The sequence below is a fragment of the Orbicella franksi genome, chromosome 12, assembly GCF_964199315.1.
Source record: "Orbicella franksi chromosome 12, jaOrbFran1.1, whole genome shotgun sequence".
Taxonomy (NCBI): Eukaryota; Metazoa; Cnidaria; class Anthozoa; order Scleractinia; family Merulinidae; genus Orbicella; species Orbicella franksi.
In genome coordinates this window covers 4,711,603-4,729,418 of record NC_138156.1, presented here as the reverse complement: position 1 = coordinate 4,729,418, position 17,816 = coordinate 4,711,603, and the positions used below count along the sequence as shown (strand labels likewise).

The 17,816-nt window shown below is 38.5% G+C and overlaps 3 protein-coding genes across 3 annotated transcripts; 2 read left to right on the top strand and 1 right to left on the bottom strand.

Moving 5' to 3' along the window:
* Positions 1-45: 45 nt before the first annotated feature.
* LOC145463208 (kunitz-type serine protease inhibitor 2-like) lies at positions 46-3,825 on the bottom strand. The gene is made up of 2 exons (XM_081446941.1): positions 3,705-3,825; positions 46-1,847 (listed from the first exon to the last, which is right to left on the bottom strand). The coding sequence occupies exons 1-2, from the start codon at positions 3,757-3,759 to the stop codon at positions 1,645-1,647; spliced, it is 258 nt and encodes an 85-aa protein (XP_081303067.1). The 5' UTR covers positions 3,760-3,825; the 3' UTR covers positions 46-1,644.
* Positions 3,826-13,037: 9,212 nt separating this feature from the next.
* LOC145462864 (histamine H2 receptor-like) lies at positions 13,038-15,320 on the top strand. The gene has a single exon (XM_081446506.1). The coding sequence runs from the start codon at positions 13,380-13,382 to the stop codon at positions 14,514-14,516; it is 1,137 nt and encodes a 378-aa protein (XP_081302632.1). The 5' UTR covers positions 13,038-13,379; the 3' UTR covers positions 14,517-15,320.
* A 292-nt stretch (positions 15,321-15,612) lies between these two features.
* Positions 15,613-17,807, top strand: LOC145462873 (uncharacterized). The gene is made up of 2 exons (XM_081446518.1): positions 15,613-15,916; positions 17,111-17,807. The coding sequence occupies exons 1-2, from the start codon at positions 15,802-15,804 to the stop codon at positions 17,674-17,676; spliced, it is 681 nt and encodes a 226-aa protein (XP_081302644.1). The 5' UTR covers positions 15,613-15,801; the 3' UTR covers positions 17,677-17,807.
* Positions 17,808-17,816: the final 9 nt, after the last annotated feature.

Genomic DNA, 17,816 nt, shown 5'->3' with positions numbered 1-17,816 from the left:
GGCTCCTCTGCTGTTCTTCTTAAGGTGGGAAGGGGGGGGGGGGGGAGGAGGGGGACAGCGCGATGTGGTTAGACGGGGAACAAGCCGGATGGATTGGATATTAAATTACGAAGCTTTAAATTGATATGACTTCTGCAAGTGGGAAAAATCCTCAGGGCGATTTTATTATCTTTTTCGTCAAAAACGTGCCAAAAGTATGACTAGGTAATTTTGATCAATAACCAAGATATTTAAAACAGGAGCTCATCACTAGGACCGTGCACCTCCCATACGAAGCCTACGCCACAACATTTCTACAGACCGGTCCATTTTTAGACTTCTTTTCCCGCGAAATAGGTCAGTTTCGGTCTACATGAGCGCGCATCGATAAGGAAAAAATGGCTTACCTCACATCAGGAGCCCATCACTTCTTCCGGAGAAATGATGACGTCACTTAAAAATTAAGTCCGTGCTTGTGATTTGTCACTGTGGTTCCTGCCAGGGTTTGAATTCGCCGTGAACTCAAACTAAAAATAGATCGATCTGTGAAAACGCCGTGACAGTAATATGGCTTAGTTGCACGCTCTTAGTGATGGTCTCCTGTAATTGAAAGTAATTAATTGGAGGGAGAGAAAATTGTAACTTGTTTTCAGCTGGGCACAAGGTCAGAGTTTTGTAACGTCTGCTCGCCGACATGTGATTTGTATAGGTAATGGTATGAATGCGAGTGCAATTAAGGATTTACACTACTCGCGATATGTGAAAATTCTCTCAAAATTGCACGAGCCTCTATATGACTGAGAAATTGCGAACGCGCGCGCGTTAATTTGCACTGCAGTGAAAATTAATAATTAACGATAAATTGGACTCAGCCAATCACAAGAAATAAATTTTCTCAATCATGTAATAATCATGATAAAATACCTCTAACACCTCCTGAGCACTACTGTAGTAACTAACAAGACCAGACATTTATGCTCAGGTTTTTATCGGTGTAAATATGCCTTCTGGTATTAGACGTTTCGAATTCATGCTCACAATAGAGACCTCCCTTTAAGCCCTAAAAATACTGTGATGGACTAGTTTCTAGTCAGCATGAAAAAGAAAAACCAGAATCTTTTTGTGCAACAGGATCTAAAGTCAGCCCCTCAGCCTAACGGCACCCAACAACTACAATGTCTACTTTTCCTTTGGCTTGATTTAATTTGTTTGTTTGTTTGTTTGTCTTTTTAGTGAAGCAATACAAGACCAAGCAAAATTCAAAGAAATCGGGATAAGCTTTGGTAGTGTAGACCAGTTAGCTCGAGTACGACTTTCATTTAGCTTTTTAGACGCACGACTGCATTCATTTGAATATCAGCGAAGCCAAGGGTCAGTAACCACCGATAATTGCACAACAGAAGAGACTGTGCAAATAGTAAATAGTACTATATCTATGAATCTACTACTTGTGTTTATTTATCAAGTCCGACGTAGAGACACTATAATCGCTACATCAATCTTTGCCAAAGATCGTCGGTCCTGGTACTTCTATCTACTCTTACAGATGTTTCCTAATGTCTTTTACAACATGTCTTGCAAAAGACAAAACATCAGGTTTTGCAAGAATTCTACATTGTCATAGTAACTTGCTGATACTTCAATGCTTCTTTGGCTTTTACATTTTCAACGCAGAGTTCTTTTCCCTCCACACGTGCTTTGACACTCTCCCAATGTTCTGAAGTTGTTCTGGTTCCCTGAACACCCTCCGTAGATAAACTGCTTGCACTTTCCTTCATGTCGGTCAAAGTAAAACCTTCTCAAATATGCCATGCATGGGCCAGCCTCTTCGTCCAAATCACAGAAATCGGGATGGGCTTCGGCCATTTCTACATGGAGCAAAACAGCAAACATGTTTCAAAAATTAAGCCTTTTCAACGGTTTCAATACTCTTATAGCATAAAAACATATTAGGCCTCGAGGATTCCAGATTCCATGGTAGAAAGTACAAGCCTACATCGGTCGTGTGTGTGATTAACAACACCTTAAAATCCAAGCACTGGTCCGCTTGTGTACTAGTCAGTTTCTGTTGAACTAAGAGCTTATTATGAAAACTGTCTTAAAAAACAGTCTTTTTTCGTGGTATACCATGACCAGTCCATAAAATACGATTCCATGAAATTTTCCCTTCTTATATCTTTTCTAATTCCAACTTCTCTGTGTTAATGCATTTATTTTCTCTTCTCCGTTTCTGTTCATGCCGTCAGGACAGACGGGAGTGATGGAGTGGTAACAAAGATAGACAAAGAGAGGCCATGCATACGTGAATAATACAACTAAAACCCGCCGTCTAGAACTCTCCACAAAAAGGAAAAAGTTAGACATAGCCGCGAGTTTGATAGTGAATAACTGAGAAAGAATATCCAAGGGAAAATAACTTAAAGCCCCGGCAAAACGATCGCAACATTTCAACACAACATCCCGCAACATTAAAAATTCTAAATTGCAGTCAGGGATGGACATTAGTATTATACATTCGAAGTTTTGTTTGACACTGACTCTAATAAAACGTTTAAAACGTCTTTGCATAAGTTGCTATAAACGTTGTTTTAACGTTACTACTGATATGGCAACATTGTTGGGCGCAACATGCTTTGTTGGCTCAAGTTTGAAAATGGTCAAATTTGAGTCAACAACACCCAACATGTCGCAACGCGTCGCAACAGGGTGGCAAGACGCGTGACGCAGACTTCAAGATAACCGAGTTTGATTTAGAAAGGTTTTAATATAGACATATAATGAATAGCCCTCTCTCCTCCCCTTTCTCCAAACCATCTAACTCCCTTGTCGAAAATTGGAAGCTGTTATCTCCCTTAAAACGACTGAAGAAAAGCTTTAACGCTAGGATACTGCCAATGTAATTCATTTATCGAACCCTCCGAAGGCCGATTCTATCTTTGAGAACTCTGTGTAGTTTAATATAAGAAGCTGATAATCGTTAGCGTAATGATTTAACATCAGGGCAATAGACTGGTATTTTCTAATAATTTTAAACTACAACAACAAGATTTGGTCATATCAATGCCCCCAATTTGTATAAAGTACGTCCAGCTTGACAATATTCACCGACATTGTGTGTTGTCAGCTCTTGATCAAGATTATGACCAGCTTTCCGAATCAGAACTCAGTTTAACTGGAAATAATTACATTACTTGCAAAAAATATCGGACGATTTTAATTTCGAACAAAAAAAGTGTCCGAAAATAAAACCGTCCAAAATTTTTACGCTTCTCGCGAAATATGTACACTCAGTAGAGTATAAAATTTTTAAGTAGCTCCAAAGCTATTAGCTTCCTTTATGAGGCGAACTCTAGCTAGTTGAGACAGTGCTTGAGATACATAACGGCTAGAAAGGATTAGTGTTATTTTCTCCTCGGTATACTTCTAAAACCTTGAGGGTGCAGTAAAGCCATCATTTTCACAGATATCGTTTACTTAAGCTATGATTCATCACAGTGTCCGAAATGTTTGGCCGCAACTTGTCCGAAATGGGACAAAAAGTGTCCGAAAATTAAACGTCTGAAATTTTAAAACGTCTGAAGGTTTTTTTGCAAGTATTTTACTACGAAACGGAGTTCATAACAAACTAAATAGGCATACACGTGTAGCCACAAGATTGTACATAAATATCGCTGAAGTTTCTCGATTTAAAGCCTACAAAGTTTGCTCTCATAGATAGAACTTACCGCAGGCCAAGACAAAGAAAACTATCGTCGACAATAGAGCTACAGAAATCCTCATTTCACGGCTTCAGTTCTCCCTCGCAACGTTCGTGGTTGTTGTGCTTGAAGACCACGTATCAACGAAAACAGGCACAAAGAACGGCACGTCTGGATGTCATGGCTATTCATACATACAAATGAAGACGGTTTGGCTAATTGCTACACAAATACAGCCGTTCAGGTGTTGCCAAATAAAGGTGAAAAGTGTCCGGGATGTGACGAAAAAGCACCCAAGCATTTTGCATATCAATTTTAAAAAGTTTAACCAAAGGAAAGAATGCAACAGGAGGAAAAGAGAAATAGTTAAAAGAGTTTGCGATAATTTACGAGGAAAAGAGAAATTGTCTAAAGAGTTTGCGATAATTTGGAAGGTACATCTTTCGAATTATAAACTGGTTGAATAAATAAATGTCACTCCTGTAAAGCGGCACTTTTTCCTCCAGTTTAAATTATATAAACATAATTCGAGGAAAACATTTTCAAATTCCCTTCGTCACTTATGGAAACCGCTGGATACAAGTGAGTTAAGAGGAAGTACGCAATTGTAGGACAAGCATAAATCTTCAATGCAAGTCAAAGAATGCAAAATCTATAAACAAAAGACGAGGAGAAGCTCAGTGAGAGGAACTGAAGCGAAGAGAATGGCTTAGAATAAAAATAATGAAAAACAGGAATGACTTTGTTTAGCACTGACTACGAATTATGCACGCTGTAAATGGAAAAACAAATATTTAAAATTGTTATGAGAACTCGACCAGGTAGAAATTCAACCAGTTGCTTATTTACCAAGGGTTGCCGAGGAGAATAACTTGGCAAGAGCAAATCCAACTAGTGAAGGGTGGAGGATTTAAATGAGCCGGAGACCACCAGATTTGAAATCCAGCAGCCCAAAACATACCGGTCACGCCGCTTCCTAGATAAGGAAGGAAATAGGACAGTACTCTTTTATGGTTGTCAGTGCCGTCCTATAGCTGATCATGAGCTTGTCAATGAGGGATCGGAGTTACACACGAAATAATAAAAGTTAAAGTAGAGAGTTTGTTGTTTAATACTCAAAAGACAGGACAGGAAACAAAAGTAAATAAACTTCAAAAATAGGACAGCCAGGCTCATCACTTTCCTGCACGATGGTGGTAGTTTTGCTGTTTACAGCAGATCGAGGTATGGCAGCCTTTTTTTGCTTTCTTCAGTAACCGAAGTTATAATGGCTGTCATAGCAATATCGGAAGTGACATCATCTGTTGCCAGGGTTTTACTGAGGAGAATCTTTGACTTGTGAAGTTGGCGTTGCTGCTTTTCTGTCGTTTTATTTTAATCAGTTTTCTGGTGTTGTTTTCGTAGCAATAATATCCTTTCATCCTCAAGGATATTGAGTGCCTGCCCCGGGAGGATACTCCCAGAAAATTTGGGTGGGGACGTGCGGCTCACTTCCCAAAACCCATACCCTATGCATGACCAAAATCTGCGATTTTTGCTACCCTATTTATGTCCTGACCAAAAATTCGATACCCTATTTATGACCGTTGCGGCTGGCACAGTTGCCCTAAACATAAGTTATGAAGGGCTTTTGTTGACGGACTTATTGATAATGATGAAAAAATAGCTTCTTCTAAGAAACATACCCAATTCAAGACTAGAGTGCTAAAACTATACCTTATTTAAGACCAAAATGGCCAAAATAGATACCCTGTTTATGACCAAAACGGCTGAAAAACCCTACCCTTTGAGGCCACACATACCTATATAGCCCATGTAAAGGAGTACCCCCCCCGCCCCACCCCCACCGGGAGTGCCTGGTCCTGCATTTAGGAGGGACCAGGGTTCCTACTGAAACGGTTCTTTTTTTTTTTTCCTGCAGTGTAGCAGGGAAGTTTGTTTGTCATATAACTTGTTATACATATTCCATATCTCATAGACTGCCTGTGAAGTTAGAATCAATAAATTGGTTCTGTTTCTCACTGGAAGCTGGGTCGCTAAAAGACAACAGTTAGGTAAGGTAAAAGGTAAAATCTTTATTTAGACACGGTATTTCCTTCAGGACTATACAATATTTAATTTAAATAAATCTAACTACCTAACTAATTTAATATTGTAAATAACTACTAGAATAAGAGAAATGATAAAAACCTGCTTTACAAGGAAGCCGTTCTGCCTTATTGATTGATCGGTGAGTAGGAAAAGGTTGGTCTTAATGGAATGCTCCTTTAGGCATGAAAAACAGCACGAATGAAAATATTCGAACGAAGGTAATTTAGACTATTAATCACACACCAAAGATTAATCCAGGTGACTTTATCCAATGTTCACCTTTTAAAATCTAATTCGTCCTTGCTTTTCATGTCATTTTTGTTAATTACTTATATTTCAAAAAACACAAATGAGACGATATAAAGACGATTGATGTATTGAAAAAATTATTCAAAACTGAATGTGGGTAAAAGAACACCGAGCTTACGAGCTCGAGCTTATTGGCGTTCAAGGTAATCTTGTTAGAACAAAGCCATCTACCTAGGTTTTGCAGACCATGCGTCAGATTATACTGCATTGATCTTAAGTCAGACGCAGCATGTGTATTGTGGGTGTCATCAGCATACATTCTTGGCTGACTGAATGATAAGCAATCAAGGCAGATCATTGATCTAAATTAGAAATAAAAGTGGGCCCAGAATCGTTCCCTTTGGCACCCTACATTTCAGGGAAGAGACATCAGATAGACAACCATTTACAAGACACTGTTGGGTGCGATTAAGCAGGTAAGTCGAGTCGAGAGCTTTTCCCTGGATTCCGTAGCGATTCTTTTTAGTTAGTAATGTTTCATGATCTTCAGTGTCGAAAATCATTTTTAAGTCAAGAAATTACCACAAAATTAACATATCCACGATCGATGTTAAGCGCCCAATAGTCAGTGGGCAGTAACAGTTGTGTGTAAAGAGCGAAAGCCCGATTGATGAGTTGATATCTTCGCTACTCAAAAATTGATACAATTGATCATATATCAGAAGCATATTACCTAGTCTAGGTGATACGCTTCTGATCATATACAATCCTTTTGAATACTTTCGCAACTACCAAGATGACTGAGATTGGTCGGTAGTTGTTTACGTCAGCTGGCTCACCCTGTTTAAACAACGGAGTGACTCTAGCTCATTTCCATTCGTCAGATAAAGATTAGTTAAACAGATCACTTAATGGGCCTGAAATAATATCAGCACAATCGCGAATCAACCTAGCAGAGATAGTATCAAGTCCTGAAGCTTTTGATTTAGATAATCATCTACACAATGGTTTAAAACAACACTGCTGGCAATTTGACGGAAACCGAAATTGTTATAATTACCAGTAATATTAATCATGTAACTGGAATCATTATAACTGACAGTTGTGAGTATTTCACTACCTAGTCTTCATCCAATTGTTTAAAAAAGGTTTATTGAAGGTGTTGGAAAGCTCGATAGAATCAGAAACGGAGATACCATTTAAGTACAGTTCTTTCACTATCTTGTTGTTTTTGCGACGTGACATAAGGTCATTGCTCGTTTGCCAAGTTCTTCGAGGATTATCCTGGGATTTAATAAAGGCATTATAATAATAAGATGCCTTACATGACAAAAAATGCAAATCTTATTTACAGTGGTCATGCACTTAGCTATACAAGCACTAAGCTTAGCTAGTTTACAGACATGCCACAAAAACAAGGGAAACAAATATTTCAAATAAGCGTAAGCAAAATCCAAACCTCGCAGGTGGCTATTTGCAAAGCGTGACCAAGTATTTCAACTCGGGACTATCGAGAAACAAATCCCGAGAGTGGCAGGGTGAAGGCCTTGAACCGGGAACCTCCGAATTACAACACCAGCGCCCTAAACCACTCGGCCACGCTGCCTCCGATAGCAGTAATTTTAACCGGCATATTTTTAATCGTATTTCGTAACTTTTTCAGTGTAGTTAGCCCAGTCTTGTGGATTCTTAGTTTTTATTGGATTCTTAGTTATTATCTGGTACGACTTGTTCGAACGGGAGCATGCTTGTTAACAATACTCAAAACTTTAATTTCTACCTACACCTCCGCCATTTCTATTTCTGTCACGACGAACAACCTTCGTAGCCTGGTATATGGAGTTCGGAGTTTTTTATAGATTCTTCAAGTTTAGTTTCATTAATTGCAAGAATATCTATTGAATAATCAGCAAGAAGAATTCTAAGTTCGTCAATATTTTTTGAAAGACTACTAATGTTCAGACAGGCTATTTTAAAGCCACGTTTTGTCGGTAAAATATTAGAAGAACCAGAGCTAAAAACATGACCTTCAGCTGCATTTGATTAATTTGTTGGGGCTAAAGGAGGAACATTCATGGAATCAGGGAATCAACTGTTTGTAAAACAATTTACAAAATTATTTGGCAATAATTCGTTACCTTCCCTATTTAGGTGAAACCCAGCTCTGTTGAGTCCCTTCGAATTAGTTTTCGCGTGGCTGATAAGTTTCCAGTCGTTTTGTCGACAGAACTGCTTCAAGCATTTGTTTACAGCTTTTTCAGTAAGGATCGTTCCTTGAGGTTACTTCCGGAAACATTCAGTCAAAAACGTTTTATTTTGAGACATTTTTAGCACTCTTACCTTATTTTTAGCTTCTAAACCTTTATATAGTTGACCGATTTTTTTTTTTTTGGTCGCCATGGGAAGAGCCTTTGAGATCTTTGCCATGTTAATTTGTATTGAATAAGCACTTCACCTCACAGTTAACTAGACGCGAACTGGGTGCTAACTAACCACCCCAGGGTGCCTAGCTTGTACCCAGTCTGCGGAGTTTCTAACAGAGATAGTTAAGGCTACTCTTCTACATTCTCAGTTCTACTCATCTGTACATTTTTCAAAATGTAAAAGTACTAGTAATTAGGCAGAACTCTAATTTTGTGTGTCCCATTCCCATGTAAGCATTTCCTATTTTATTTACAGAAATAGGTGGCTATATGATGGCAAATGACGACACGTCATGCAAACACAAAATTAAATGAAACTTCTCTTAGAAGGCTTATCATTAATTTAAATCGAAGGCAGTCCCTTTAATTTGCCAAACTGTTTAATTGAAACGGTCATTTAGAATATGTCTACGTGCTAAGAATATCTAATTAAGGAAAAGACAGTGACTGTTGACTGCAGTGAAATTCCTACTAACTCGCACCTCGGTGCAGACAAGAATCGTCTTGGAAATGTCCGAACCGTAGTTTATGCTGAGGGGTTATTTCGATAAATCTCAGTAAAACTTCATAGAAATTGCGAATCAGTCGAATCAGTTCAGTTCACAAACAAGACAGCTGGCGTGGGTAGACGCGTTGAGCCAGCCCTTTCAAAGACTCTCTTAATCACCAAGTATTATTAGCATGACAACCGTTTGACTCTTAACTGGAGATAAAAAAAAATTGTACCAGTAGCTATCACAGAATTGATCTGAAAACAGTGCAATTTTTATTCAGGTCACGCTTCACAACGTTTTAAGAAAGCTATTTGTGTTCACGAAACTATTACCATTTTTTTATTATTATTAATTTAGTACTATTTTTAGCCTGAGTACATCCGCCCCCTTCCCTCAGCTCAAAAAAAATTCATATTGATAGGGGCAGATGTACTCAGGCTATACTATTTTTTTGTAGAGAAAGCGTTCTTAAGATTTCTTTTGCGCCCAGCAGAAAGATATAAAGCGAAAAAGAAGTAGATAGTTTCTATATCTTTAGCAACGGAGGCACGTATCATTCTTTTACTATACCAAAAAGTAATTGACATGAACAAGTTCGCCGGGAGTGACAACAACGGAGTTTCATCAGTAAAGTTCTGTGGCTTTTAATAGTAGCTTTTGATGCTTTTCCAGAGAGGTTGACTGTCTCATTTTTTTTCTTTTCTTTCTTCGTGTGTGTGTGTGTGTTTTTTTTTAAAGGTTTTATTGTTTGAATTTTGATTTTGACATGTTTAAAAACTGAATGAAGAAAACAGTTACTTTTGTGGCCTGCGTTGGTTTTCTTTGCTAATATGTCTTTTCGACCTCAATCATGAGAAGAATAAAATTTGTAACGATATTGTTTTTGACGTTTATTAGAAGCATGCGTTTGATTTTCTTTCCCTCGTATCATCCACGCAACCTTCGAGAAATCATGTGCTGGTGAGAGGTTGGCAAACAATACAAAGGAATGGACAAACAGAACGACAAACATTTTAACCTGATTAAAAAAAAAGCTTTTTCTATTTTTGTGCTTAATTCTCGTGGACTGTTTGCTTACTGTGTTGTGCACTCGACTGCAAATTCTGAAGACAGAGTATACACTACATGAGTGTAGTCTAAGTTTGGTTATCATTTCATCCGGATTGACCGGTTGAACGAGATTATGAACCGCTGCAACTTAGCATAGAGGACGACATTTTACAAGGGAAACGGGTCAACCAAACGTAGAATTAAATACTGTTATATTGTCAGTCCTGAATCCAATCAGTAGTGAAGGGGCTCAGCAAATTATTTCACTCCACCCAACCTGCGTCGCGGAAGAAATCCAAAACTTTTCTTCTACGCCAATCATTGAACAAAAAAGATCAGTTGAATTTGTCAAGGGCCAATCAAAACCAACCATTAGTTTGACTGTGACCTACTGGCTAGGTTCGGCCGATCGAATCAAAATTAAAACATTTTTCTCGAAAATTTTCCCACCGCAACTAATCCAACTAACTGCTCCACTAGAGTCAATTCGAATTTTCCGGAAGCGTTTCCTTAATGGAATATATCCTTAGTTGCGGCAAGTGAGAGCCGGCTTGTGTCTTAGCCGGTCAAATAGCGACCAACCATTGGCTAAAAGGTTTCCTCTATGAAAACTGTTACTGTATACTTTTAAGTTTGTTGACCATTTCGGCGATAAATTCTTGCCGCAACTGTCTTCAACAACTTGTTGTGATCCCATCATCACGTGTCTTTTTCCTCCTACATATTTTTCGTCAGAAGAACTTGTCACCCCATATTTTCTTCACTCATAACAGTAGCCGTGATAAAAATAAACTATGTTAACAATAATAATTAGCTGACAACCGAAAGGCGAGGATGTTTGTCTTCTTCGAGAGCCTAATTGCTTTATTTTACGTAATCGAGTATCTGAAAGAGATACCAAGATATCTTGAACTGTCAGTTCCAATTCAAGGTCACGTTTTGGTAATTCGAAAAAGATAGAGTATGAAAGGTTTTATGAGTCAACCCTGAGCTGTAATCAAGCTATAATTGAGGTTTTACAAGAGCTAAGCAACATGAGCAAAATATACTTTTAAAACTAGGCGTGATTTTAGGCTCGAGCGGTATACAGATCAACCTTAATTTAAATGTATAAAAAGAAAACGTGTTGAAGTTTATTTTTATAGTGTTTATTCCACTAAAATGGTGCGTGGGAGCGACCGATCTGCCAAGTGGAATATTGAAATCGTTAATTTTAGTTTAAAAGACGCTACACTGATCAAAAACTAAATCAAACTGAATGAGAGCTGAGGTAGAATTTGCTAAAAACGTGGTCATGTTATCTGACCTAATCTCAAAAGTTCTAAGATGTGCAAATAGTACAACTGATATTTGTGGCAAAGTTTTCTTGTCGGAAACTTTTATGCACGGTTTTTACAGAATTAAAAATGTCAGTCATTTGTACATGTCAAGCGGTAGTGTTTTTGGTCTCGGATATCGTTTTACCAACTGGAGTATAAAATATATGATGCAGAACAAGGAGCCAGCCTTGTGCACCGCGAGCTCGTTTGTTCCTGTTGAAACCCTGTGGCAAAAGGTAAGTTTTTCAGAGGGATCGGATCTTAACTATTTGAGAGCGTGAAACAGAGATTGAACATTTTTTTTTTGGTGCTAAAGAATCTACATTAGACTACAGCTTCATATTTAGCGTTTATGGACGTGTTCCATAGTTTTCAAGGTGCTTTTTTTTAAAATCGGTTGCTTTTGAACATATAGAAAGTCAAAAATTGGTGACTTTTTGTGAAATATATCTTTAAGGGAGAAAGTTCAGTATTAGTTGCGTATTCAGCAGTCATCTTTGAAACAGCAATACTGAAAAAGTGAATAAAATTGTTTAGACCCAGGTTCAGAAAACCAACGATGACTGAGAGAAGTCCCTTACCTAACGAACTCCGATGAAACGCCGAAACTCTCATTTCAATCTAAGACGAAATGGTTTTTTTTTTCAGTTTATCGGATATTATTTAACAAACATGGAAACTTTATTTAAAAGGCTCCTGCTCTAGACAAATAGAATAACAAGCAAGCAAGGCCAATACTACGTAGAAAACTCAAAGCGAAAACGACATGATAGAGTCAAAACTGAAAGCCAAAACAGCTGTTTCAACCCGGTTGGGTCTCACCAGCGCGGTAAAGCAGCCAAAAAAAAGCCACCAGCACGAAGGCCAATTGTGAAACTCAAATCCAAATGTTTGCGGATTGGTCAACGTCACATGCACAACGCGTGACTGTGAATAGGCAAAAATCTGGAATATCATATCGATGTCGCGATAAGGAAATTGTGGACAAACAACAACTGTCCTGCAGAGAGTACATGACCAATACCATGATCAACAAGAACCGTCAAAGATTTTTTGAAAAAAATGTTGATATTCTCACGACCAGTAAATAAAAAGGGTAATGTAACCAGGATAAAAACATATTTTAAAAGAAAAGCATTCTCCGGTTGAAAAGATCAAAAACGTATTAAGCTTTCGGCTATCAGTCTATAGCCTTAAACGAATCAGAAATGTTTATGCGCGAATGGAAAAATAAACGAAACACTTCTATTATATTTGTACTTTTTCGTGTACATTTCCAATCGCGCACAAACATTTAAGTACAAGCTTCTGTTTTAATCTTTAAACCAGAGAACGTTCTTACTTTCAGATACGTTTATAATTCTGAAGAACAAAATGTAACCTCTTTATATCGGAACGATTTTGGTTGTACTGTAACAGTAATAAAACACTCACTAACTGCTCATCCAAACCATTTCTCTTAGCCAAAGCGAAAAAGCATGCTTATTTATTTTAAGTTTTAATTATTAGTAAAGTGGTTTATTTATCACATCGGGTATACTTGAAAACACATACATCTCTAAAAAAGTGGCAAATTGTCACCACGCATTCAAATGAATACTCGTAATGTGTTCAAAAATTAAAGAAATTCACTTTAAATAGCTGATAATTGCTAGTGTTCTTATGGACTTTGAGTGCCATCCACTATTTAAAAGCTTTTAGTTTTTTTCATCAAAACGCCTCAGAGAACACTTTTTGAAAAACTTTTCTAAACTGCGTTTGAAAGCCATATGCTTACGTTTTAGTGACGTCTTGGGCAAATATGTCTAACAAACATTTGCCACGACCTGACGTAATAAAACGTAATTATGAATATTTTCAAGCTTTGGCCTAAACGATGCCAGGAATACAGCGATAAATGATTTAGAGGGACGTTATTCATTTGAGCACGACTGCTGTTTTTTTTTTTCAGACAAGAGTTGGCGACGTTTAAATTTAATTATTTTCAGTCATACGTAAAGTAAACAATTTCAACTAATATCCTTTTCTATTGCTGTTTTCGATTAAAAGGTTCAGTTTGAAGCTCGATTCGGTAAAATGAACAACACCTCTTTTGACAACACGTCTTTGGGTCAAGTAATCATCCCTGAATGGCACCCGGTGTTTGTAACGATTTCTGTGGCTTGCTACTCGTTGATAATCTTCATTTCCCTCCTTGGAAACGGTTTGGTTTGCTTGGCAATCTGCCTCAATAAAAGTCTCCGCTCGTCGCCAGCAATGTCCTTCATCTTTTCACTGGCGTGCTGCGATCTGTTCACTACGAGTTTTGCTATGCCATTCGACGCGGAAAACCTACTGCTTGACGGAGCGTGGAGACACGGTGAAATCCTTTGCATTGTATGGACAACTGCGTACCTGTTTAGTGTGCCTACATCGATATTAACCCTCTTGATCCTCACAATTGACCGCTACAAGACCCTGAGTGATCCACTGAGACGGTTTCGAAAGTCGAAGTTCTTGTCTGTGAAGAGTTCTCGCGTTGCAGTGGTTGCCCTGTGGTGCTACTCTCTGGTGTTCTCCTTGTCACCTGTGTTGGGGTGGAGATCATACCCCTCTTACGTCATTGGAGGTTATTGCTACTTTAATATCACACCCGTGTATTCCGCTCTCAGCAGCCTTCTGCACTTTATTTTACCGCTGCTAATCATCGGCGGGATTTATTTCAAGATTAATCGTATTGCTCAGAACGTGAAAAACTGCCAGGAGTTGTGTGACGCGGCAAACTCCCCAGGCCACATAGTCCGACACCCGACTCCGCGCGATCAAGGCAACTTCAAGAGAAATCTCAAAGCCACAAAGACAATTGCCTTCATAATTTGCGTCTTGTTCATCTGCTGGTTTCCTTACAGCGTAACTAGTATGGTGTTAAGCCTTTGTAAACCGTGCTTTTTTAGCGTTCCACAAGAACTGCTCGCGTCTCTTTTGATGCTGGGATACCTTAACTCGGCCCTAAACCCCTTCATCTATTCTCTCAGTAACCGGAAGTTCAAGGAGACGTACTGCACTCTCTTTCTGTCAATCAGAAAAATCGGCAGAAATGTACTGCGCAGGTCAAAGTTGTGGTCCCAAACAAGTGATTCATCGCTGTCTAGCAGACGTCATGTAAGCGTCATGGGACAGACCGCAGGAAGCGTTCAATTGACTGCTTTTAACGTTTCGCTAAATTTGCGTTGAAATGAAGTGTTTTCTTTTCGTTTTTGGAAGTTAATCAAGTTAAATTTTTCTTCATTGAGATCAACGATATAGTTAATTAATTGATTTTGCAATCTTGGGTGTATGTAAGCTGGAAAGACAAATTAACCAGGTGGTTTTGGAAATGTCACTTTTCAATGGTTTCTCAGTTGGCTGCAAGTCCCAAGCTCAGAATATGCATTCTAACTGATTGCCAAAATGTATTGTTATGTGATTTATTGCATCAAGACAATACCCACCAGTTAATCGATTGTTTTCTTTATCCCCATCACTTAGGAGAAATAAGATACTGATGTAAAAGGTTAACTGACAAAGTGCAATAAAGCAATGTCTTACCCTCCACTCTCTTGTTTAAGGCACTAAACTACCAGGTATTGCTTGTTGAAACTAAAACTGGCCAGCAGAAAATTAAACCGGATTTGACGTGTTGCAAAATAGTCTGAAGATTTGTGGTTGTTCCCCGGCCACGTAGTTCTGCAAATATATTACAACCAAGCTTGCTTTATTTATTATTATTATTTTTTTTTTTGCGGGGGGGGGGGGGGGGGCTGATTTTTGCCCCCATTCGATCATCCCCGTTACTTGAAATCCCGAGTACCCCTTGGGGGCTGGGGGCACGAGATGCTTTTGCCGGAGGCGTAATAGTGGTTTTTGCTAATCAAATTAATAGATTTGGCATAGCGTCCAGAAATTGTATTTTTTCAAACCGTCAGTCCTTTTTATAATGGGCCAACAAAATGTAACAGGTCTATAAGTAAAAGATGCATTAGTTTGGTTTTTATGAGATGTTGTAATTGTGCAATTTAGATTTTGCAGTTACATTTTAAGCTTTGCTAAAACCTGATTACGATATGAAATCGAATCCATACTTCCAATGTAGAATTACGAATCAAACTTGTATGATATTTAACGTAATCATGTTTGTTTGAAAGCAACTAATCAATCGCCTTCCGTTGTACAGCTCGTAGTCTGCGTTCTTTATTTAATTCCCTATTTATATGACTCTTATTTCAACTGGTGAAAATAAAGGTTATGAAAAAGTGTTTCTCTTTTTAAAATATTACCTCGAGGATGTAATTAAGCGACGTTCCCGAAGGGGCGCAACAATAGAAAACCCAACACTTTATGTACACAATCAAATGAAATTCATTGAGGAATTCTCGCAATAAGGTGCTTGTATCCAGGGAAACCGACGACTTTGGCAATTTGAGTCTTAATTCATGGCTCTGGAAACATCGCTCGTACAAGAAGCTTTGTTTTGTACCCGATGGCAATGGAAAAATTACCACTTTTGCTGGCAGCGCTTGCATTAGGAACGACAACGCTTTCAGCTTCGCGTGAAAGTCGCTCGATCAACGAAGCCACCAAAAACACCTTTAGATGTAAGTTCAATAATGCTATATTCTGATTTCCCTTGAATGTGGACGCTCGTCCTTTTTGAAGTGTATTTTCCTCATTTCGCTTTGATGCTAAGCTCTATATCGAAGAAATTCGTGCAATATTTGTGACTACAGGATTCAGCAAAAAATCAAAACGAGCAATTATAATCTGTAAACTCGATGTGTCGGCTAGCACGTTTTTTTTTTTCCTCATATGCCATTCAAGTAAGTGGTAAGTAGCATTTCTAAAATGTATCACATATTTATAATAGATCACGGCTTCTTTCTAGTGATTCTATTTTTTTTTTTTTGGCCCTTGAACTCCGAACTATTAAAAGTAAGTGCTATCTTGCCCACTCATAGCGGAGTGAAGTACGGTGTTTGTGTGATATCAAAGGTTGGCTTGACGTCTTTCACAAGTGAATACCGTGCCATTTCTCACGCCCTCGAAGGAGTAAACGTGTCAAAACAACTCTAAGAATATTGTCCTGCTTAGATACATAGTAATGATTATCGGTGAAACACAAATGTCGTTTAGAACTCAACTTTAAGACTAATTTTAGACGAGTAAAACGTTGTATATATGTACAGTTCGCTACTTATAAAAGCTAGATCCTAAGACCACTAGAGCACTAAGCTAGAAGAAAAAAGAAGTTTTAGAGAGCCTAGCTGGTGGTCGATTTTATAGCAAACAGTCTGGTAAAATTTTACTGAGGAGCCTCAAACTTTATCAGATGGCTTTTATTTTTTCTCTTTAAGTTTAATGTCTCTTTTTCTTTTACATGAGTACAAAATCTTGCCTAATATCCAGCCGTTCTCAAAGTTGGCTTCTATTAACTAGAAGCTACTAGTTACAAGCCACGACGTAATTTTGAATCCGTAAACTTAATGTATACATATCATTTCCAGATATGAGCAAATAACTGCCTTGGTTTAAAATTTCTGTGTCCACGACCCACATTTGTTGCGTACGAACCTGGGTTTATGTTAGACTGTTAGTACAAGTAGTCTATTTTTCTCTCGAAATTATGCAGCGATTATGATAAGAAACGTTTCAGAAAAGATGCGATTGGGACGAGACATGGTTTTGCTTTCGCCGGTGAAACACTAGTCTAACCCAACGGAAAAGACCGACTGCCATCAGTCTGGCTCTATGTTTGTAACAAGTGTAATAAATTAATAGCCTTCTTTTTCTAGTTCTGTTGCACTGCTACCAGGAACCAGTTGCCAAGATTGTAAAGAACTCATCAGCCCATGAAGATGCACAGGGAAAGTTCACAGACGAAGCAGACCTCAAACGAGACGAGATACCAACACCGACTCCTGAACCCACTTTCAAATCAGCCACAATCAACTTCCCCATAAACAGTTACATGGCCAATGTAATGTTCCAGCTATTCGGAAAAGATGGCATTCTAGAAAAAGGTGGATTTGCCAGAGACGGTTACGTCCACAAAAACGCATCCGCCTCTATCATTCTGCTTGGAAGCTTTGGCAACAGATCATCACTGTTACATGAAGTGATGAAAGCGCATCACGAGCCAATAGGCGATGGAGTTCTCGCTTTGGTTGTGCAGTTGTTTTTCACGCTCGATGATTTTCGTCGGTTGACCGATTGGCTCCGAGCAGAGATTCGGGCTGGGTACGTGAACTATGACGATCCATGCTCTCCGATTGTTGCCATCAAGTTCGTGTGTTGTACGAAGATTGCAAACCCCTTTTTGGCGCCGAAGTTTGGAACGCTCCGAGTGGATATCGATTGATTGGAAAGGAAATATTGGGGGATTTTTCTTAGACTTAGAAGGATAGAAATACTTTTGAAAAGGCGAAATGGGTAATTCGGCCAGAACTTTGGAAAAATATTTCTCCTCGAAAAGATTTTTGTCACAGGACTTAGAAAGAA